Source organism: Lathyrus oleraceus, chromosome 2 (assembly GCF_024323335.1).
Source record: "Lathyrus oleraceus cultivar Zhongwan6 chromosome 2, CAAS_Psat_ZW6_1.0, whole genome shotgun sequence".
In the NCBI taxonomy this organism is placed as follows: domain Eukaryota; kingdom Viridiplantae; phylum Streptophyta; class Magnoliopsida; order Fabales; family Fabaceae; genus Lathyrus; species Lathyrus oleraceus.
In genome coordinates, this window is record NC_066580.1 from 135,030,678 (window position 1) to 135,054,074 (window position 23,397).

General features: G+C 36.4%; 4 protein-coding genes across 4 annotated transcripts; 1 reads left to right on the forward strand and 3 right to left on the reverse strand.

Moving 5' to 3' along the window:
* Window positions 1-210: 210 nt before the first annotated feature.
* Window positions 211-2,623, reverse strand: LOC127118474 (exocyst complex component EXO70B1-like). The gene has a single exon (XM_051048685.1). The coding sequence runs from the start codon at window positions 2,470-2,472 to the stop codon at window positions 382-384; it is 2,091 nt and encodes a 696-aa protein (XP_050904642.1). The 5' UTR covers window positions 2,473-2,623; the 3' UTR covers window positions 211-381.
* Window positions 2,624-2,716: 93 nt separating this feature from the next.
* On the forward strand, window positions 2,717-3,784 carry LOC127118475 (uncharacterized). Its single transcript, XM_051048686.1, has 2 exons — window positions 2,717-2,852; window positions 3,007-3,784. Exons 1-2 carry the CDS (start codon window positions 2,735-2,737, stop codon window positions 3,666-3,668), a joined length of 780 nt encoding a protein of 259 aa, XP_050904643.1. The 5' UTR covers window positions 2,717-2,734; the 3' UTR covers window positions 3,669-3,784.
* Window positions 3,785-5,218: 1,434 nt separating this feature from the next.
* LOC127122259 (exocyst complex component EXO70B1-like) lies at window positions 5,219-7,828 on the reverse strand. Its single transcript, XM_051052625.1, has 2 exons — window positions 7,738-7,828; window positions 5,219-6,982 (listed from the first exon to the last, which is right to left on the reverse strand). The coding sequence occupies exons 1-2, from the start codon at window positions 7,826-7,828 to the stop codon at window positions 5,319-5,321; spliced, it is 1,755 nt and encodes a 584-aa protein (XP_050908582.1). The 3' UTR covers window positions 5,219-5,318.
* Window positions 7,829-9,016: 1,188 nt separating this feature from the next.
* LOC127118476 (uncharacterized) lies at window positions 9,017-11,301 on the reverse strand. Its single transcript, XM_051048687.1, has one exon. It carries the CDS (start codon window positions 11,182-11,184, stop codon window positions 9,232-9,234), a length of 1,953 nt encoding a protein of 650 aa, XP_050904644.1. The 5' UTR covers window positions 11,185-11,301; the 3' UTR covers window positions 9,017-9,231.
* Between the last annotated feature and the right edge of the window lie 12,096 nt (window positions 11,302-23,397).

Genomic DNA, 23,397 nt, shown 5'->3' on the forward strand with positions numbered 1-23,397 from the left:
ATTTGTCCATGCTGGGTCTTTGTAACATCCAAAGTCCACCTTGAGGGGGGATATTAGATATAGGCATTTGTTATAGTCAACATAGATATTATTATGTACATACCATACACTATAGCTTAGCATATACCATACTTGTATATAAATACTGATGTAACTATTATTCAGTTTAATAAAACAGTATTTCAATTCATTTTAATTCTTTTTCTCTTCTTGAATACGTGTAACAAACTCTCTCTCTCTCTCGTTCTTGAACACACAAGATGAGTTCCACTTGCTTCCTTGATACTTTTAAGTATTCTATTTATACATTTTATAAAGCAGCAACTATCATGAACACTAACAAACCTGTACTAACTAAATAACTGATTTTCATATGCTTCTTCAACAAACATGTTGTAATAAAAACGACTTGTTGAGTTGATCTTGAATATCAGACATTTCATACTCTATATAGTCAGCCTCGTTTTTACCAACAACATTCCGAAACATACTGATGAAGTTTTCATATGCCGGCAACAAAATGCTTTCTATGAACATTATCATTTGTTTCCTTAGCTGCTCATCAAAAACACGCCATTTAGACTGTATTCCACACATCTCCTTAAATTTCTGATTGAACAAATTGAGTTTGTCTTTTATCATTGAATCTATTTTAGAATTAGGCACCACTGATTCTTTTATATCTATCTCCAAAAAGTTTATCACCTTACTCCAAGAGCTTCTACAATAGAGTTCAAAGTATTTCCTCATGTTTATACAAAACCTATCATCCCAAAAAGTCTCCAATCCGCGCTTAACGTGATATAGATTATTTATCATGAAAAGATAGCGCAAAGCAAGATCTCCATAAGCTTGTGACTTAGTTTCTAGTTTTCTCTCAAATTGCTCCATTATCAACTCCATCTGCGAATAGAATAAACAAGTTTCCGCCGCATCAGTAACAACCATGGGGTGTGCTCTTAAAATTTGCTCCAGGTTCTTTCTTGACCAAAAAGCCATAACAGTGTAGCCAATGGCCGCGCAGGTCATCGGATGAACCCCGCCATCAACCCAACAATCAAACTCCGCCTCCGATGTTAGGAATATCATATCCCCAAATTCCATGAAAATGCTTCTACATATTTCACCCAATCTATTCTTGATTTTTATTGCTTCATTCACCAACGAATCATGGAACAATGATTCAAATTCGGGAATTAGATCATACAGCGTTTCCAACAACTTGAGGATTTTAAACAAACGCCACGCTGAGGGGCTTCGATTTGCAAAGGAATCTGCAAAGTTCAGAAGTTCAAGTGTTGCTCCGTGACATATCTCTGAGAAATGGAGATCAGAAGATGCATATGTTGAATTCGAGAAGACACAACTGTAGAGTCGACGCTCACTAGGAAATAACACTCTAAGAGCAACCTCTGAAGTTTTAATCCATCTTCCAATTACGTAATCTTGAAATCCAATCTTTCCCAATCTTAATAACTTATTCTTTAGTAAGTCTTTCAACCATTCGTTACGAAAAGTGTTGTAAGCTTCGTAGCACACTTTCTCAAATCCAGCATCAACCATTAATTTTGCTGTTTCTTGAAGGTTATTAATTGTTTCATGTGAAAGTGCATCAATTATGAAGTTGTGGTCAGCCACTACCAATTTATAGTTACCTTTCACCTTTTCCGAAAGCATTTTCTCAATGTTTGAATTGTTTTTCTGTAACTCTTTCATACATGTTAGAAACTGTTGCAACAACCGTTCCAAATCTGTATAAAAGTGTTGCAGGACGCAACCACTATTGCTATTTTCTCGTTCTTGTGAATCAACTTGAATGGCTACTAGTTGTTCTTCGGGTCCAAGAGAATGATTTTCTGATGTCGCATTGAAGGAAGTGAAAGAAGAGCGAAGAATAATAAGACAGTAGCTGTAACAGACTCCAGCAATAGCTAACAATAAATTAAACTTCATGAGTTGTACAATTAAACATCCAAGATAAAAGTACATAAGATCCACTTCAAATCCGCATTGAATTTGCCTTGATAAACTGAGTGACATGATAGCAAAGGCAGCACATGAAATAAGACTATATGCATCTGGTTTTCCGTTCATAACTTTATCGGAGAAAAAAGAATAGACGGAAGTAATTGTCAATACCAGAAACGCTGAATGAGCTTTGAATCGAAGACTTGTCGAGTGTTGCCATGTTCTTGCAAACAAAATAATTAGACAAATGATGAAACTGGAAATGGTGTAAAGAAATATATTCATCAAATTCCAATTTCCAAATAGATGGTTGAAGGAAGAACTTAGTGCATAACAAAGCAATCCAACAATAGATGATGCAAAGCCAACAAATCTCCACACCTTTGTATGCATCATCCACCTCTGAATTTGGATGAAAATAGGAGTCATGTTCTCTCTTACACAAACAGATGAGAAGCTATAAAAGAAATTGAGTAAAAGTCTTGACAATAATTTAGAGTACATACTTTGTCAAGACATTTATTTCAACATGAATTTTTGACTTTAAGAGCTACTGTGTTCTCATGTTCACACTATATTTTGTCCACAACTTGTGGTGAATTGCGACCATAGATTAAAATAGATGTTTCTAGTCATAATTGTGAAGTTACCTTCTACATCAATATCATATCTGATCTTAGAATCCAAATACAAATTAACACACTACACATTGAAAATTAAGCACTATGCCCATAAGAATATCCAATAGACTAATAAAGAAAAAGCTATGGAGAATATTAGGTTTTCTTTCAAGTATAGTTGGACTCATTTCTTATGCATTCAGCTCTTCTTTCAGTCATCTTTTTGGAGAGTGGAACTTCATCAAAATCGTTATTTACACTGTGGTAAGTTTCATTATCAGCAGCGTGATGTTATTTTTGAAAAGATTGAAACTTTCAAGGAGATTCTTGCTGAAAGCTCATTTGGGTGTTCTTGTTTTGTTGCTAACATCTTTGTACTCTTTCGTGTCTGATAATAAAAATTTGAATGGGAAACCAGACCTCCTGAGTCTGATTTCGTGTGCAGCGTTTGCTTTAATGTCTTTTTGCCTTTCAAGACATATCGACCTTGGTTTTGAATCCGATCTCCTCAATTTCTTCCTTGGAATTTTTACTCTTCAATTGATGAAAATCAATTTGATGCTATCTATTGTTGCTGCAATCTTCTGTTATTCTCTTATGGTTCTTCGTTCTAATTGGGATTCTCGCCACGAAACTAGAAATTTGAGAGTGGAAAATGGTAGCGATCATCGTGATGTAGCCATAGATGTCAGTGTTTTAGATAATAGTAGCCAACAGAACCAGAACCAGTCTTTAAGCAGAAGGTTCAATCATGATGATGGGTATAATTGGAAAAAATATGAAGATAAATTAGCAAAAGGAAATGAAAATCAGAGAAGCTATTATAAATGTACTTGGCCTAATTGTGTTGTGAAGAAAAAAGTTGAGAGAACAATTGATGGAGAAATAATTGAGACGCTATACAAAGGTACACATAATCATTGTTGGCCTACTTCTATAAGGAAGAGGAACTCATCATCAGAATATCTTTATTCACTTTTGCCTTCGGATACTCGCCCCATTGATTTGCGAGATCAATCATTTGGCAGAGAAGAAGTGGATTTTGATGCAGATCATGAAAGCTCATCTCTATCAATATGAAATGTTTAGTTCCCAATCTCAAGCTTGATGGATTAAATGAGAGTTGCCTATACTATTTGTAAATTAGAACTATTTCTATATAAAATAAAGTTATTGTTTTCTTGAATCGTGGCCAACGTGGTTATTCTCCTCGTTATAACATCTTCTTTCAATTGTAAATTAGATATTTGTAGAAGAAATATAAAAGATCAACCTCGAACAAAACCGACAAATCTTACTATTTGATTGACTATCACTACTATAAATATTTTCATTTTATCTTGGGTGCGAATCTCAGTTAGTCAAATGAGGTTACAAAAGGTGACATGAAAATTTATCACTCATCGATTTCTGAATAACCTAAATAATTGAAATAGTTATAGGTTCGATCCCAACAACAATATTTTTAAAATTGTGCTACTTTTTATCTTTATTTTAAATAATACTTTAGGGATAAAATTACCAATTGATTTCTAGCTCAATCAAGGTAATATTTCTTTGGCCGATGTTCTAATGAAGGCGATTACTTTTTGTTCTTGATCTCGTCAATAACGGTTACACTGCACTCCTGAAAAATGCAATGGATGCGCAGAAAAAAACTAAGTGTGATCTTACGAAGAAAGATCAAAAGGTGTTGTTCGATATCCATCCGTGTGTGTGAACGTTTTTTAGAAAATCGTTGATAGTTTCTTGGTTAAAAAAGGTTGAAGAAGAAAGATGAATGAATTCAAAAGTTCGATAGAGGAAGGATACTCTACTATATTCTTGTACTTCATTCAATTACACAAATAGGAATTGTTTACAATTGAATTCAGAGAGAGAGAGAGAGAGAGAGAGAGAGAGAGAGAGAGAGAGAGAGAGAGAGAGAGAGAGAGAGAGAGAGAGAGAGAGAGAGAGAGAGAGAGAGAGAGAGAGAGAGAGAGAGAGAGAGAGAGAGAGAGAGAAGAGAGAGAGAGAGAGAGAGAGAGAGAGAGAGAGAGAGAGAGAGAGAGAGAGAGAGAGAGAGAGAGAGAGAGAGAGAGAGAGAGAGAGAGAGAGAGAGAGAGAGAGAGAGGAGAGAGAGAGAGAGAGAGAGAGAGAGAGAGAGAGAGAGAGAGAGAGAGAGAGAGAGAGAGGAGAGAGAGAGAGAGAGAGAGAGAGAGAGAGAGAGAGAGAGAGAGAGAGAGAGAGAGAGAGAGGAGAGAGAGAGAGAGAAGAGAGAGAGAGAGAGAGAGAGAGAGAGAGAGAGAGAGAGAGAGAGAGAGAGAGAGAGAGAGAGAGAGAGAGAGAGAGAGAGAGAGAGAGAGAGAGAGAGAGAGAGAGAGAGAGAGAGAGAGGAGAGAGAGAGAGAGAGAGAGAGAGAGAGAGAGAGAGATGCAATTGTGCATTAATAAATTTGAGATCATGATTTATAAAAAGAGAGAATTCAATCAATCTTATTACAATTATCTAAGGAAATATAAACAACTTTATTGTGTGGATAAATACAATACAGTTCTTTTAGAGACGATATTTAATTTCACTGTTAGTGTGTATACTAAGCTATAGAACAAAGGATCCAAAACAAGAAAACATAATCAAAATATGTGAAAGAGAGTACTAGAAATGCATTGGAATTAAAGATGAAAAAGAAGCTAAGTCAAACCCTTTCCCCAACTCCTTACCATTATTTTTTAGGGAAGTTTTGAGCACCTATGTTTTCATGGTAGAAGTTGAACATTGTGTAATAGGCCAATACTTTTTATTTTTATTCTTCTTCTCACTTTCCAGATATAAATGATTGAATTTATCTGTGATGTCTAACATTCCATAGTTAATATATTGATCCGCATCATCTTTTCCAACAATATCCGTGAACCTCCCAATGAAAACTTCATATTTTGGCATGAATATCTTTTTCGTATACCTTTGTACAAATTTCCTTGTCTTCACATCGAGTATAGAACATGTAGACTGAGCCTCACATACGTTTAAAAAGTTTTGATTGAACAATTTCATTGTTGCGATAGCATCCTCGGGGCCAATTGACTTAGTGTTCATTGATTTAAAAACCTTTCTCCACACGCCTTTAAGAAAATCTCCAATGTTTTGTCTGAGTTTTGAACCTTGTAGTTGAGTCCAATCATCTCCTAAAAGAGTTCGCAAGGAATCGCGTCTTCCCACCACTTGTATATATCTATTGTTATTTAGCATAAAAAGATGCCCTAAAGTAGAGTTTATGTGTGTTTTAGACCTTGCGTCTAAATTAGTCTGTAGTAACTGTATAATGTAAGGAATGTGAACATAATCCATATTATTACTATCTTCTGAAACTTCTTCAATGCAGTTCATTAAGCTGAGGGTAAGCGGATGAACCCCGAAACCAAATTTAACCTTCTTTTGAGAATTGGAGTTCATACAAGTCTCCAAGACTAAAAGTTTGGCCCACAATTCAATTTCTAATCTCATCCACTCTGACGAGGAAAAAATGCAATACTTTGTGGAGAATCCAGAAAAGACGCGATGCCAGGTCATTCTCTCATTAGGAAGAAGTGTATTTAGAGCTATGTGAAGAGCTCTAATCAAACTTTTAATATTCTCATTCTCAGGGTTACACAAATTGACCTCCTGCAAACCAAGTCTACAGAGACACCTGTCGATGAATTTGCTTCGAAAAATGTTGTACATGTTGCAACACTCTGAGATGAACTCAACATCAACCATGTTCTTCACTGTTTTGTGTAGGTAATCCGCAATCTCTTCCATCTCTTTGATCCTCAAAGTTTTCATTGAAATATAGTTGTCCGGAAGGACTATTTTCTCTTTCATTATAATTCGCTTCCAAATCAATTGATTAAGCTTCTCATTCGTCTTGACTATAACTTTTTTACAATCACCAAGTGTGAGGCAATCTTGATCACTATCACTAGTGTCTTGTAATGATTGCAAAATGACTTGAGTGATTGGCTCGAAATCTGTGTTTTCTCGTAGAGCATTAGAATTCATAAATGGAGCACTTTCTGAATCTGCCCGGACTTGAATGACTACAGCATGAGGGTCATGGATTTGGAGTCTACGATGCCCAATTTCGGTTTGGTTGCCCAAATAAAAACGAAGGATGATGAGAAAATAACTGAAAATCACTCCAACAATGACTAAAAACAATTTGATCTTCATGAGTTGTAAAGTTAGATACCCACAGAAAAAATATAAAAGATCAATTTCAAATCCAAAATGAGTCTGCTTTGATAAACTAAGAGACATGATAGCAAACGCAGCGCACGAAATAAGACTATATAAATCTGGTTTTCCGTTTGCTTTATCAAAAAAGAAGGAGTAAACAGTGGTGATTGTGGGCCAAAATACACTTAAGTGGGCTTTTTAGCTTGAAGCCCACACAAGTGGTTCTATAAATAGAACCCTTGTGTAGAAGCATCAATTGTGGTTGCATTATTTCAACGTTCGTGATCGCTCCGTGGATCTGCATCAAAGGTTTTGATCGTCACAAGAGATCTACACCAAATGTTTCAATCGTCACAAGAGGTAAATATTCTATCACTGATCATGACCATTCGTAAGGATCTCTAAAGGAGAAAATTTTAATTTCCGCTACGTTTTGGATCACAATTCTCCTTCAAAATATGCCTTCCTAAACAACATTCTTGAAGAAGAGATTTATGTGGAGAAGTCACGAGAATTTGTGTCTTAAGCCAAACAAAGCAAAGTGTTAAGACTAAGAAAAATACTCTATGGTCTGAAACAAGCACCTCCAACATGGTGGAGCATAATCGATCAATATTTCATGGATCAATGATTCATGAGGAGCAAGAGTGGGCCTAGACTATACATTAAGTCTCAAGGTCAGTACACTCTCTTAATCTCTATATGTGTAGATGATCTTATATACACAAGAAACAATACTAAGATGATGATGGTGTTCAAAGAAGAGATGATGAAGACCTTTGAGATGACCGACCTTGGTTTGATGAGTTACTTCCTCGGTATAAAGGTAAGTAAGATAAATGAAGGGACGTTCATCTTGCAAAATAAATACACAAAAGGCTTACTTAAGAATTTCAAGATGTACGGTTGCAAACTTGTCGCTACTCCAGTCTAACAAATGAGAAACTACAGAAGGATGATGGAGCACTAGAAGTTGATGCATCCGGATATAAAATTCTAATTGGAAGCCTCATATACTTGATAGTTACACGACCATACATAAAGATTCATGCAAAGCCCAATTTAAATACACTTTGGAGTAGGAAAAAGAATTTTGAGCAATCTATAAGGAAGAAAAGAGTTATGTATATGGTACACTGCTGAAATCAACTCATGATTACATGGCTACACCGACCGTGATTGGGCAGATTTGGTATATGACATAAAGAGCACGGGCTATTCTTTCCCATTTGGATCAAGAACTTTCTCTTGGGCGTTAAATAAGCAAGCTACGAGTACGTGGAAACTGCTGAAGCAACAAGTCAAGTTATACGGCTTCACAGGATACTTAAAGACATGGAAGAAAAACAAGATGAGTCTATTACAATCAACTACAATAACAAATCAACAATTGCAATGGTGAAGGATCTAGTGCATCATAGCAAAACAAAACACACAGAAATTAAGTATCAATTTATCAGAGAAGCTGAAGTGACTAAAAAGATCAAACTTGACTACTGCAGGACATACGATATTCACAAAGGCGTCGCTAAAACCAAAATTTGAAGAGCTACGAGTTACACTTAAAGTCACATAAATCTGCATCAACTAGGAGTGTTAAAATTGCTAAAAATTTCTAGAATTCTCTTAGATATCATGTATATGAAAATGCTAGAAGAATCTATAACTATTGTGATACTAATCTATCATAAAACATCTTTATAAAAACTAAAATAATTTATAAACTTTCAGAGATTGATTAAAAGTATAAATAGGCAATTAGTATCATAAAAAAACAATATCATTTCCTTCTAAAAGGCTTTAAACTACGATTCCTATTCCAATATAATCACAACACACGGATCTTATAGTCTTCTTCCTAAACAATTTTCTAAAATTACCTTATATCAATTATTCAAATACCAACAATTTTGTCGTACCTGATTTTCGGTGTGAAACATTTTCTGTTAATTTTTTATTCATTGTATGATAAAGAAAAAGTAATCATTATACTTTTAATTTTTTTATTAGTTGTATTTATTTTATGTTATTTAACTTGAATATTTTTTAAAGAAAAACATATTTACAATTTTAAATTAAATAAAAAAAATATGAATCGATAATGTAAAATATTTTTACACCAATCAATAAGACTAGTGTATCATGCCACATCACACTTTTATTTTTAAAATACTTATTTGATAATATGAAATATTATAATATGAAATATTTTAAAATAAGAGGAGTGCTATTTAAATTAACAATTAATATAATATTCACTATCATATAAAATACACAACAGATAAATTTATTTCTTAGTCACGTCTCTCTTCTTCCTAAATATACTAAATATACTTATGTAACTTGACTTTGGTGGCACCAAGCCTCTTAAGTCGTTCCACCCTTAATCCCCGCTGGAATTGGAGAGTTTTTGGCGGTGCTTCGGTAGTCAACTCCTCTCTGTTTAAGTGTTTTCATTGTTCCCTGGCAAGATTCTCGGTCTAAGAATGGTGGTGTTCTGTTTTGTCTCGCCGACAGTTGGGTTTTGGTGACGGTTGATCGAATCGGTTCTTAACTGCCCCTTGTTGATCGAATCGGTTCTCTTCTTCCCCAAATCATTTTCACCAAAGAAATAATCGAGACCGTCTTCAATGTCTGACATTCCATACTTAATATACATATCAGCAACATCCTTACCATGAACATCTTTGAACCTGCCAATGAATTTTTCATACTCTGGCAATAAAATCTTATTCAGAGACCTGCGCATTGATTCCCTTATACATATATATGAAAAGTAGATATTGAACAATCTCATTGATTCTACATTAGGAGCCATTGACTCACTTTTCTTTATTATGTTTAGAACCTTATTCCATGAGTATTCTATATACTTTCTAATGTTTCTGTGTACCGTTGAAGTTTGCTTTTGACTCCAATCTTCGCCCAAAAGGGTTTTCAAGGGAGGATATCTTGCCACCAATTCTATGTACCTATTGTTATTCAACATGAAAAGGTTCCTTAAAGTATCGTTTGTGTAGTTTTTTGATTTTGCAACTAAATTACTATGTAATAGTTGTATCAGGTCATGGATGTGGAAACTAGCTGCATTATCTTTATCTTCAGAAACATTGAGTATGCATTTCATTACCTCATGCGTAAAGGGATGAACCTCACAACCGAGAAAAGTATCCTTCAACCTGTTGTAGCCACTATGCGTCTCTGATACTAATAGTTTTTTCCACAATTCGATTTCCATTCTCCTCCATTTCAACTTGGAAAAAATGCAACAGTCCAGAGAGAACCCGGAAAAGACGCGGCCCCAAATCCTTCTCTCGTTAGGAAGAAGTATTCTCAGAGTCATGTAAAAAGCATTGATCAAACTCTGAGTACTCTTATCCTCAAAGTCATACAAGTTGACATCCTGCAATCCAAGTCTACATAGGCACATGTTCAAGAAATTGTCTCGGAAACTGTTGTACAGTTCGCAACACTGTGTTTTAAACCCTGATTTCACCATCATCCCCACAATTTTGTTTAGGCCGTCTATGACGTTCTCCATCCCCGTGATTTTGTAGGAATGCTGCCAAACAATGAAGTGATTATTATTGTTATTATTGATATTATTAATAAACTCCGGCCAAATCATTTGATTAAGCTTCTCATTCATCTTTGTTAGAGTCCTTGTATACTTCTCCATCTTGATGCGACCTTTATCAACACTATTGGTTTGAATGACTGGCCTTAGATCCATGTTTTCTTGACCGGAATTGACTTGAGCACTTTCAGAATTATTGGATTCTTCTCGTATGATTAGATGAACGTTTTCTGAAGCAGTGCTAGATTCTGGCTGGACTTGAATGACTACCGAATGTTGGTCTTGAAATTGGAGTCTATGATGCACACTTTCGATTGGATTGCCCAAATAAAAACGAAGGATGATCAGGAAATAACTGAAAATCACTCCCACAACGACTAAAAACAATTTAATCTTCATGAGTTGTAAAGTTAGATACCCGCAGAAAAAATATAAAAGATCAACTTCGAATCCGAAGTGAGTCTGCTTAGATAAACTGAGAGACATGATAGCAAAAGCAGCACACGAGATAAGACTATATAAATCTGGTTTTCCGTTTGCTTTATCAAAAAAGAAGGAGTAAACAGTGGTGATTGTGAAAACAGAAAATACCAAATGAGCTTTTAGTCCAAGACTTATACTAGAGGTTTGGCATGTGTTTGCATAAAGGATGGTGAGGCATATAATGAAACTGAAGATGGTATAAAGAAATACCTTCAAAAAATTCCATTTTCCAAATAGATGATTGAAAGAAGAGCTGAGAGCATAAGAGAGTAAACCAACAACAGATGAAACAAAACACACAAATCTCCATATCTTTGGCTGCATCAAACTTCTCATTAAGGCTCTTCACCAGCGACTAGTTGCATTTTTATATGAAAAATGTAACGAATGATATAAAGTATATAACCCCGTTGATTTCTGGCAGCATGTTAATTAAAAGTCATCACTCGTTTTAAAAATATTTGAAAATAATGAATGAAAGGAGCATATACTTGGACTTTTTGTCTCTTGCTCTATGGACATTGGTGTATAAGACAGAAAAGGTTTACTTTTAGACAAAACTATCTATGTATGGACAAGGACATCCATACATGCCATAGAAACCTTGAGAGATAAATTAATAGAAAATGTGATTGAATAGATGTAATGTAACAGAAGAAAAAAAGGCAAAATAGTTAAGGTAATGAACAGGGGTTTAGGAGGAATTAAAATTGTCCGAATATCTTCATACTTTTCATTAAGACTAAAAAGATCAAAGTCCCTAAATAATGATTGACCCAATAAATTATGAATAGAAAACACATCAAATATGTTTTTGCATTATTGAACCTTTAAAAACGACAATGATTAATAGTTTCCCACATATTTATAGGTCAAAATTATTATTAATTATTTTTCATATGAAATTTTGAGGAAAGCATCCCTAACACACATCCTTCTCACTCTATATGAGAAATGATTATTTTAAAAGGTCTAATCCAATTTAATCGAGTTAGGGCCACGGATAGAAAGGACCACATTCAGGAATAGAGGATGATTGATCTAGTCATGAAAACCACCATAACTAAATCATATACGACAAGGTAGTTTCCAAGCTACCACCTCACAAGTAAACAATAAATAGAAAATCGACTTTACATGCCCATCATTCATAAGAGTTGGTTTAGTGGTGAAGGTTTGAGTATGTGTTTTTCTCACGGTCTTTTAGTTTAAACCTTACAAGATGTAAACAAGGTCCCGCAAATGAACGATCGGATATAAAAATTTCAAGAAACTAAAAGGTATTTTGTTTTGAAAGAGTTACTATAAAAACACAATCACTTTAGAAGGGATGTAACAAGTGGTTGAGCCATGTGGATACAAGGGAAGGTCATGGCCACCTTTTTTTTGTTTTAAAAAATTATATAATAAAAAAAATACTAAAATACCCTTTATTTAGAGTGAAAAATTGGATTTATTCACGTATTTTCCGACAACTTCTCTCCCCCGTTGAAAAATAAGTGCTATCAATGATACATTGTACATATGAGATGCAACTTGAAAAATAAGTGATATCAATGATACATTGTAAATATGAGATGCAACCTAAGAGGATAGGGGTGTGTGGTATTTTTGAATCGAACTCTGGTCTTGACAAGAGTAGCTTCATAGTTCGACAGGAGTTGTGCGTGATGTAGTCCAAGTCTGCTCAAGCATACTGTCGAAATATGGTTTTGTTTAAAGCATGTTGAATTAGGCCTTGCTTGTAAAGCTGAATTGTTAAGTTAACTTGTAGTCTAAGTTAGCTTAGTAGTCTATAAATAGACTATTTCTCTCAAGTTGTTGAGAGATGTTAATTATTGTTATTCACTTGTAATCATTGAACTCTTATTGAGAAAGTGAATAGTAAAACAGTTTTAACAAATTCTTATTATTATTCTTCCCTCTTCTCGTCCTTGGTAAAACCTAATATGGTTTCTTGTGTTTGTTCAAGAAACTCAAGCTTTTTCTCATAGTTTGAGTTGTTCTTGACGACATCGATTCATAACAAACTAGTGCGGTGAGCGTGAAAGAGGAAATGTCGTCAACAAAGTATGAGATTGGAAGATTGAACGGTGTGAATGATTTCGATTTGTGGCGCTTGAAGATGCAAGCCCTTCTTGTTCAACATGGTTTGTTAGAAGCGTTGAAAGGCTCAGAGAAGATGGACGATGCCCTAACGAAGAAGGAGAAGACAACGATGGTCGAAAAAGCCCATAATGCCATTGTATTAAGCCTTGGTGATAAGGTTATCTGGCAGGTCTCAAAGGAGAAAACTGCAGCTGGTGTTTGGACGAAACTTGAAGGTTTATACATGGCAAAATCTTTGGTTAGTCGTCTATACATGAAACAAGCTTTGTATTCATTCAAGATGAGTGAAGACAAAGCCTTGGTTAAGCAACTGGATATGTTCAGCAAGTTGATTCTTGATCTTGAGAATATCGAGGTCAAGATTGATGATGAAGATCAAGCGTTGTTGTTGTTGTGTCCTTTACCTAAGTCTCATGCTCATTTCAAAGAATCTCTCTTGTATGGAAGAGATTAGTTAACCTTTAAAGATGTTCAATTTGCCTTGTACTCTAATTATTTGAACAAACAAATGAAGCACAAGCCATCCACAGTTGGTGAAGGTTTGTCTGTTAAGGGGGAATTCTTGAAGAAAGATTGTAGGTTTGAGAAGAAGAAGGGTAAAGTTCTACAAAACTATTATGGTTGTAATGCTCATACTATTAAGTGTTATCATTATAAGAAGGAGGGTCATACAAGAAAAGTATGTCTTGATCGTCTGAACAATCATGGTGGAAAGGATAATGGTAATGCATCCATTGTGCAAGACGGTTATGAATCATCTGATGTCCTGGTGGTTTCAAGCAACGACTCTAGCAAAAAGTGGATTATAGATTCAGGGTGTATTTGGCACATGACTCCGAACAAGGATGTGTTTGAGGAATTATGTGATCAAGATGGTAGATCAGTGCTACAGGAATTGGATATGTCATATTCAAGCTCCATGGTTAGTCAATAAGGATATTGACTGATGTCAGGTATGTACCTGATCTTAAGAGGAATCTGATTTCTCTTTGTGAATTCGACAAGAAAGGATATGTTTTCAAAGGAGAGAAAGGTATCTTAAGGGTAATAAAGGGGTCGAAGGAAGTATTGAGAGGCGTGAAGAAACAAGTCTTGTATACCCTTGAGGCTGAGGCTGTAAGTAGTTCAACAAATGTGACATCCACGAAACCTATGTCTAAGACTGAGTAATGGCACAAGAGACTTGGCCATGTTAGAGAAAGAGGCTTGGTCGAATTGTCGAAATAAAATCTGTTGGGTGGTGACAAGGTCGAAAATTGGAGTTCTATGAACCTTGTGTATTTGGTAAATCCTGTAGAATGAAGTTTAACAAAGGTAAACAAAGAACACATGGATCCCTTGATTACATTCATGCTGATCTTTGGGGACCTACAAGGAATCCTTCACACTCAGGTGCAAAGTAGTTTCTATCCATAGTTGACGATTACTCCAGACAGTTTTGGGTATTCATCCAAAAGACTAAGGATGAGACTTTTGAAATTTTTAAAAGTTGGAAGACTCTGGTTGAAAAACAAACTGGAAGGAAGTTCAAGAGGTCGAAGACCGATAATGGTCATGAACTTTGCAATGAGGCTTTCGACAAATATTGTGTTACATCTAGTATTTCAAGGCACAAAACTATTGTAAGTACTCCCAAACAAAATGGTTTGGCTGAAAGGTTTAATCGAACCATTCTGGAACGAGTGAGGTGCATGCTAGTTAGTGCAAGATTGAAGAAGGTGGTTGGGCTAAGACAGTCATTATTGCAGCTTACATGATAAATAGATGCTGCTTGACAACTTTGAGGATGAAAACACCTGAAGAATTTTGGTCAAAACATCCACCTAATCTCGACATACTTAGAGTATTTAGATGTGTAGCCTATGCTCACATTAGGAAAGACAAGGTCGAACCTAGAGCTCTGAAATGTATGTTCCTTGGATACCCTGAAGGAGTCAAAGCTTATAGGTTGTGGTGCCTAGAGCCAAGTCACAAGAGGTGTATCACAAGTCGAGATATAGTTTTTAATGAAGCATAAATGGTGTTCAAGAAAACTGATGACGTTTATTGAAGTACCAAGATCTCTAAAGAAGAGTTGTAACAGGAAGAGATTCATGTTGAGATGGAGCATAGTGATGATGAATTGCATAACCCATATGAAGTCGAAGAAGAAGCAGAAGTTGATGTCGAAGATGAGGAGACTGATAATGACTACCTACTGGCAAGATATAGGTAGATAAGAGTCATAAAGCCACCTCAGATACTTGGTTATGCGGATGTCATATGTAACACCCCGATAATAATATGGTAATTATTTAAATTAAGTTAATAATATATTTATTAATTTAATTAGATAATTGGATTATTATTATTATTATTTTTGGAATTTTTGAATTATTATTATTATTGGGATAATAATATAAATTGGAAAATATATAAGTGTGAAATAAAGAAAAAGAGCCCATTTGGTAAAGAAAAGGTTTTCACGTGAAACAGAGAAGCGATTGAGAAAGCGGAGAAAGGGCAAGAGGAAGAGCTAGAGAGCAAGGGTTGGAGAACGGAAAAGCTTGAAGCTCAAAGATTCGTCGGATTAACTCAGGTAAGGGGGGTTTATCGTCGTTTAATGGGTATTATGGGTTAGCATGTAATGGGTAGTGATAAATCGTTGAATTGACCCTAATTGGGATTGTCGAATGCTGAAAAATTGTGATGGATATGTTGTGTGAAAACTGAAATTGAACCTGTAATTGAGTGTGTTGTAATTTCCCTAACGTATAGCTTTTTACGGAATTGGAATCGGAGGTCCGGAAGTCCTCTAACGGCGGAAAATGCGGAGAATTCTGCACTCTGCTTTGTGTTAGCGCAGGAACTGCTGTTTTGTCTGCGTTAACCAGTTAACCCAGGGTGTTAACCGGTTAACACTGTTACGAATTGAGAATTAGTGTTGTTTTGCCTGCGTTAACCGGTTAACCCAGGGCGTTAACCGGTTAACACTGATAAGTTTTGGGCAGTGAGCGTGTTTTGCCTGCGTTAACCGGTTAACACTGTTGCAGTATGGAAAAATTGTTAATTTAAATGTTGTGTGCCTAATTGGTGGTTGCCTATATCAGTGTGTGATATGGTAGGGATTATTGATCGCTCGACTGGGTGAGTCGAGAATGGGATACAAACTGCAAGTGCACAGTTCTATCGCGTAGTTTTAAAAGATATCGATCCCACAGGGACTTATGAATCGATATACCGTTATCTAAAGTTACTACGTAAATCTAAGGTGAAGATGTTTGATTGTTTGGGGAAAAACTAAGAGCTAAACTAATGTCTAGATTAAATATTAATAAAACGGATATCGGTATGTAATTCGTCAAAACTAGGGAATCAAGTCTTTGTCGGTTTCTTGGTTTTAAAATGAATCGTTTCGGTTAACTTTATTGGTTAAAGGTTCTATCTCAAACTCTCGCTCTGTTGAATAAACCATGATTTTATATTAATGTTGCTGTCACTTATAATTAAGTCAAAAACCATATTTTGAAAACAATAAAGTTGCAGAAACTCTTTTTAAGAAAATACTGACCGTTTTAAACACCCTTATCTCAAACTCTCGCTCTGTTGACTTAGGTTATATAATTAAATCCAAATGCTTAACTCTCGTCCTCACATTCAATCTTTAAAAATACTTTTTGGAAAAGATCAGAATTTAATTAACTCTAAAACTTGCTCTCGCCCTGATCTAGAATTAATGCCTAACTTACACTGTCCAGTTAAAATCTCAAACTCTCGCTCTATTGATTTTAACTTCTCTATGTCTTTTACTTTTGTAAAAAATCTTGTTATTAAACCTGTAAGTTGAGACCATAAAAAGATTGATTTTGATTTTAAGTTTAGATAAACCGACTCAGTCTCGATCCCTTATTCTGCTTACTTTACATACCGATACCTAGGCAAATTAGCCAGACATGCTAAATAAACAAAAATTTATATCATGCATAAACAGACTCATTCCAGGCAGGCAATATGAATAAACAATAGAATAAAACATACAAAATTAAATAGCAATTAAAGAACCTGAATGCGTAATACAACGGTCTTGAACACTCCACCACAAGCCGGTAGGATTTGTTCTTGGATTCTTCAATTAAACCGTAAAATAAATCAAGGAAATAAAACTCGAATATAACGTAAGGTTAAATCCGGTATAAAGCTGCACAGTAGTTTCCGGTGTAGAAACTATTATGCGAAAAAATATCTAAAAGCTAAAAACGGGAAAGATAAATTGCAAGGGAAAAGGGAAAGTAAAGCTTGCAAAAGAAATAAATAAAATGAACAATGCTGGAAAGGAAGAAAATTAAGCAAAGGCGTGAAAGGAAAATTTGGCAGAGCTTTCGCAAAACTGAGCGTGCAAAAACTTGTTTTGACGGCAAAGAGAGGAGATGGCTATTTATAATAGCCTTGGTAACTGCCTTGCGTTTCCTACGAGTCTTCAGCATGGCTAAATACACGGCTTGAGAATAGGACACGAAATCCTCAACGTTACTTCCATTCTTCTGAGAGCGTAACTTGCGCCAAAAAGCTAGTGGACTGGTGTGACGCTCGTCACACCATGTGTGACGTCCGTCACAAGGCTACTTCGCGTGACGCTCGTCACAACCCTTGTGACGCCCGTCACAGGGGCAACTTGCGCTTCCTTTTGGGCTGGGCTTGGTCTTGGTTATTTGTTTTCTTTTTATTGCTTTTTATACCTCCTTTTCTTCCCTTTTTCACTTTTGCTTCAAAATGGGTACCTGATGTAAATAGAAAAGAAATACTGCATAATATCTGATAAAATGGGATAAATTAAAGTAAATGATAATATAATCTAATTAAATTAAGTCTTAAAATGTGATATAATTTCATGTTATCAAACTCCCCCATACTTAAATCTTTGCTTGTCCTCAAGCAAAATTCAGTATAGAACTTGTTAAAAGTTTTAGCCAGATGAAATTTCAAAGCACACCTCAATTCGTACTAGGTTGCGAATGGATTTTTTGTTTAGGAGGATTTTGAGTTTAATCTTGACATCAACAACTACCGTTACAACTTAGATAACCCTACTTTTATGCCAATCAGTTACAAGTACCCTATGATAGCTATCCTGGTTCCTTTAGTCTTATTTTACCCGTTTTCATTCTAGCGAAATCACATTAAGCCCTTTATCTTTTCGCGCACATAGTGGAGTAACCGGTTAGTGATTATGATCCGCTTTTAGCTAGAAGTTCTAGTACATAAGTCGGATAACTTCATTATTCAGTCCATTGCAAATTGCGGGGGATCGGACCGTAGTCCGCCCTACCGAGTTCAGTACCAGATTCCTACTGAACCAACTCATAATGGATCTTTCGTATTGTGCTTTTGCATGATCTGCAACCTTTAGATTAAATGATCTGGTAAGGATCACCTAATTTAATTAGTGCATTTCTTGATATCTTTATATATTTTAGGTTACTTTGGGGATCATTCACTTATATTCATCGGCTCTCCACGTAGTTTGCTATTAAGACGGTGCTGACTTCTGTATAAACTACTTGGGGTTGCCATAGAACTAAAAGTTCGAGGAATTGGTATAATAGGTACTTATCCTGATCTAACATATTGAGGTTCTCAGAGCGTTGTTACGGTAATGGTTTTGTTTTGATCTCACTCAAGTTTTATAAAGTAAGCAACCTTTATACTTATTGGGTGTGTTAAAATTTTTGTTATGGCTCAGGAAATTGAGGGGAATAGATAATAGAAAATTTTCACACTTAGGAACTTAACTTAAAATAAATATATATTATAATAATAATTTTTGTTGTTTTTTTTTTTTTTTTTTCTTTTTTTTTCATAATAAGAAGGGGAAATAACAATGAAAGGGAAAATAACATACTTGAAAAAAAAACTGAGAATGGAAAGAATATTGTTTCCCCCCCATACTCAAACTAAACATTGTCCTCAATGTTTTAAGGAAGTGAAATACAAGATGGAAAGGAAAAAAAAGGAAATAACAACTAAGGCTGCCTTCCGCCTCTGGTTCTTGGACCTGGTGATCTTTGACGTATGTCTAAGTTGTCGAACCTGTTGAACAATTCAGTAAACCGCTGGTCGGTTATGGCATTCCGAGCGTCCTGTTGCTGTTGCATTTGACGCATCATCTGCATCATCTCTGTATTCTGTGCCTGCATACCATCGATAGCATCCATAATGTCATCGTTGGTCGCAGGCCTTCGTCGTCGACGACGTTGGGAGGATGGGCCGGCTGCATTACTGGAAGGGTTTAGCGGGACTGATTGTTGTGTTGGCGGATGATCACCTTGTTCCATTTCTTCAAACTCATCTGTTTGCTGGTTTGTTTGTGAAGGCTCGGTGGTTTCAGGAGCGCTAAGATCGTAGAGGTGGCGGTCGGGGTTTGTGACATCAGTTAGGGTGGTATTGGGTAGCACAACACTCGGGACTGCTTGGTTGTTCACCATAAGATAATAGCCTCCGCCTACTCTGTTTTTAATCAGGCGGCTGGAGCGGCAATAGCTGATATCCATAGACAGGGGAGGTAGGGATTCTAAAGTTTGGAGTTTATCCCCTAGGTTCAGGCCAAGTGCTATGGAGGTTATTAATCCACCAATTATAAAGGGTTGCCGGCCTCTAGCACATAAGGTGCGGATATGATGAAAGAGAAAAGAGGCGGCGTTTACCTTAGTATCCGGTTCGAAAACGCACTGGAGGAAAAATAACTCCTTCGAGTTAACCTTACTGTTGTTTGGTCTTCCAAAAAGTGTGTTTTGCAGGATACGGAGAAAATAACGGATGGTGGGGTTATGGATGTGGGAGAGAAGGAGTTCTTCCCAGTTGTAGGTATTTATACCGGAAATTTTCTTAAAAAGATCGAAAACTAGAACTGTGTTCCAGTTTGAGGTTGGAGGGATTCTGGCATGCAGCAGACCTTCTGTGGGAAATTGTAGCATGGCACTCAATTGGCGTTGGGTTAGAGAGTACTCGGTGTTAAACATACGGAAGGTTGCCGTACCGGTTAGAAATTCACCTTCACCGGCGGGAGTGGTGTAGTCGTAAGAACTTAGGAATTCTAAGGTTAGGGAAGGGTAGGTGGGTTGGTTATGGGTGCAAAGGAAGGTTAAATCGGCTTTACGGAGCATCCACTCGATACCTTGGAGTAAGCCCAATTGTTGTAAACAAGTTAAATCGGGGTACCTGGTGGGAGCGACGCCTCGCTGTTGGAAACGCTCGAATTGCTCTTGCTGATAGTTGTCATCTCCGGATCGGAAGATGATATTTCCGAAATTTTGATTGCCCGCCATTGTGATGAATTTTTGAAGGGATGATTTGGAAAGGAAAAGAAGTGTGTTTGATATGAGAGAATTGTTTTGTGGTGAATGAAGGAGGTTTTGGTAGGTATTTATAGGAGAAGGGTTGGAAGGTAGAAAGAAAAAGTGGTTGAAAAGTAATTAAGTGTGGTAAATGAAAAATGAATGGGGAATGTAAAAAAAATCAAAGTGTAACGTTCGTCTCCAACGGCTCCTTAACGTTCACTTGTCTGAAGGGCGTTACGCTCGTCACAGGGGTGTGACGTTCGTAACAGGCGTTTTGCGTGCCGTTCGTCATGGAGTGTGTGACGCTCGTCACACCTCCTTTTTGGCAAGGCTTCAGTGGCGCTTCACAGAATTACTTTGGCGTATTTTAATGTTTTATTTTGCTTATGATCAGTTTAGTCTGCAGTTTTAATGCAATGTGCACGCTTACTTGCTTTGTATAATGATAATAGTAGGTAACAACAGTAGAACATAATAGCCATTGCATAATAAAATTAATTAAACAGCTTCAATAAAATTGATCATAAAGTATTACAGGGAAGGAAAATAATGAAATGAAACAGAAATAAACATGAATTCAAACAACATTAATGAAAAAAAATCTAGCCTAAAACTAAATAACTTAGAAAGAAATATAACTAAATTCCATCTATCTTCGGATCTCTGGCCGGAGGAGCAAAAGAGTTAACATGATGCCGTAACATACGTAACTGACTTGCCATTCCGCTCATGCATTCTAGGATTTCAAGTCTCAAGTTATGGAAATCTTCCCTGAGGGCGTCTTGCTCTGACATCAAGGCTTCAATGACTGTTTTAATATCTGTTCCTGGCATATGATGTCGGAGATCAGGCATGACTGATTCTTCGGTCAGGACAGGCTGAGGAGGAGGATCAATATCATAGTAGCCGGAAGGTGTCTGAGGGTCAGACTCAGCAAGAGAGATATGGTCAACATAGTGCTCATAGTCGTCACAAATCTCATAATCCTGGATGGATTCAGTGGATCCAGCCGGAGTTGGGGTTTCATTCAGGTTATAGAGCCAGTTCCTTTGATTATGAACACTAGTTCTAGGATCGGGCATGGTGAATAGGCAGAGAACCTGGTTATCAATAATAAGCTCGAACTCATCAGACCCTATGTTTGCTATAAACATAGTGTTGAAGAGGAAGGGTATACTCATAATAGTAATGCCACAAAAAGGGTTAAGGTCAAGCATAGGCTGACGTAGTCCAATAGCATTACCTATCATAGTGATCAAACCGCCTATTCTAATGGGTGCTCGCTCATCCTGGATAAGGTGGTCCAAATTAGCTAACATAAAAGTAGCACCGTTTACTGGACGGTTCTGGGAAGCACAAAATATGATGAAGAGTTCATCACGTGAAACTGAAGTACTATTTGGCTTCTTCCCAAATAAAGTGTGGGTCAGGATCTTATGGAAATAGCGAAAAGCCGGGTTATGTATGTTTCCAGAGAGAAACTCATGTTCTTCGGGCTCATCATTTCCAGTCAGCTTACCCCAAAAGTGTTCTAGCTCTCTATATTCAAAAAGTTCTTCCTGGCTTACAGTGAATGTATCAAAGGAGGTAGGAAAACCCAAAAGGTTGGTGAAGTCTCTAATATTAAATTGGTACTCCATATTGAACATTCTGAACTGGATAAAACCTCTGCTAATTCCTTTTCCATGGCTAGGTAGATAGATTAATGAACTAAGGAATTCTAGTGTGAGTCTCCGATAGGTGGTGAAATGTCTCAGGATAAGGGAGGTCTCCCATCCTATCTGATTCAGCAAAAACAGGACACTCTGTCTCAGTCCAAGGGCAGTCATAGCCCAATCATCAGCATATAAACTAGGTAGCATCTCTCTAGCGGCTAGTTCTTCAAACTTTCGTTTCTGAGCCATTCCTCTGAACTTGATACCCATACGATCAAAATGTCCCATCTGGTTAGTGTTAACTAGAGAAAAGAAACATGAGTTTAAGTCAGGATTTGGCCAAATGCCGAAAGAAGAAAAGAATTATTATTATTATATATAGATATATTTTTTTTCTTTTTGAATAAATCAATAAGGAATACTAAATAGAAATTAAAAGAATAATTAAGAGAAAAATAGAGAAATGATAATAATAATAGAATAATAAAATAACAGATTAATTTGTGGGTTGTCTCCCACTAAGCGCTTTGTTTAAATGTCGCAAGCTCGACAAAGAAACTGTTAAATATAGTCTATGAGTCCTGGGGGCGTTTCGTCTAAGTGTAGAATTTGCGAATCCTCGTTGGTTTCCGCATAGTGATAATGTTTCAGACGTTGCCCGTTTACGGTGAACGGTTCTGTAGATTGTCCTTTTATTTCTACCGCTCCACTGGGAAAGATTTTAGTGATATGAAAAGGTCCTGACCATCTGGATCGTAGTTTTCCCGGGAATAACTTTAGTCTAGAGTTAAATAAAAGTACTGCGTCGCCTTGCTTGAAGACTTTCCTTGATATACGCTTGTCATGCCATTGTTTTGTTCTTTCTTTATAGATTTTGGCATTTTCATAGGCGTCTCTTCTGAGTTCCTCTAATTCGTTTATGTCAAGGATTCTCTTTTCACCGGCGGCTTTATAATTCAAATTTAAATTTCTAATAGCCCAATAGGCTTTATGTTCTAATTCTACCGGGAGGTGACAGGATTTTCCATAAATGAGCTTAAATGGGGTCGTCCCTATGGGAGTTTTATAAGCAGTTCGGTATGCCCATAAAGCTTCTGGTAATTTCAATGACCAATCTTTCCTTGAAGTGGCGACCGTTTTTTCTAGTATTTGCTTGATTTCTCTGTTAGATACTTCCACTTGTCCACTGGTTTGAGGGTGGTAAGGTGTTGCTATCCTATGTCTCACTCCATATTTAAGTAGTAGTTTTTCGAGTACCTTGGATATAAAGTGTGATCCACCATCACTGACTACTATTCTTGGGATGCCAAATCTCGGAAATATTATATTTTTAAAGAGTCTAGTTACTACTCGGGTGTCATTTGTTGGAGAAGCTATAGCTTCGATCCATTTTGATACGTAGTCAACTGCCACGAGTATGTATTTGTTACCGAAAGAGGATGGAAAGGGTCCCATGAAGTCTATCCCCCACA

Coding starts and splice junctions, on each gene's coding strand:
- LOC127118476 (XM_051048687.1), bottom strand. CDS start 11,184: ATGAGAAGTTTGATGCAGCCAAAGATATGGAGATTTGTGTGTTTTGTT.
- LOC127122259 (XM_051052625.1), bottom strand. CDS start 7,828: ATGTATGGTCGTGTAACTATCAAGTATATGAGGCTTCCAATTAGAATT. Junction 6,983..7,737: donor TAGTGCTCCATCATCCTTCT/GTAGTTTCTCAT, acceptor CAAGCTAAAAAG/CCCACTTAAGTGTATTTTGG.
- LOC127118474 (XM_051048685.1), bottom strand. CDS start 2,472: ATGTACTCTAAATTATTGTCAAGACTTTTACTCAATTTCTTTTATAGC.
- LOC127118475 (XM_051048686.1), top strand. CDS start 2,735: ATGGAGAATATTAGGTTTTCTTTCAAGTATAGTTGGACTCATTTCTTA. Junction 2,853..3,006: donor AAATCGTTATTTACACTGTG/GTAAGTTTCATT, acceptor ATGGGAAACCAG/ACCTCCTGAGTCTGATTTCG.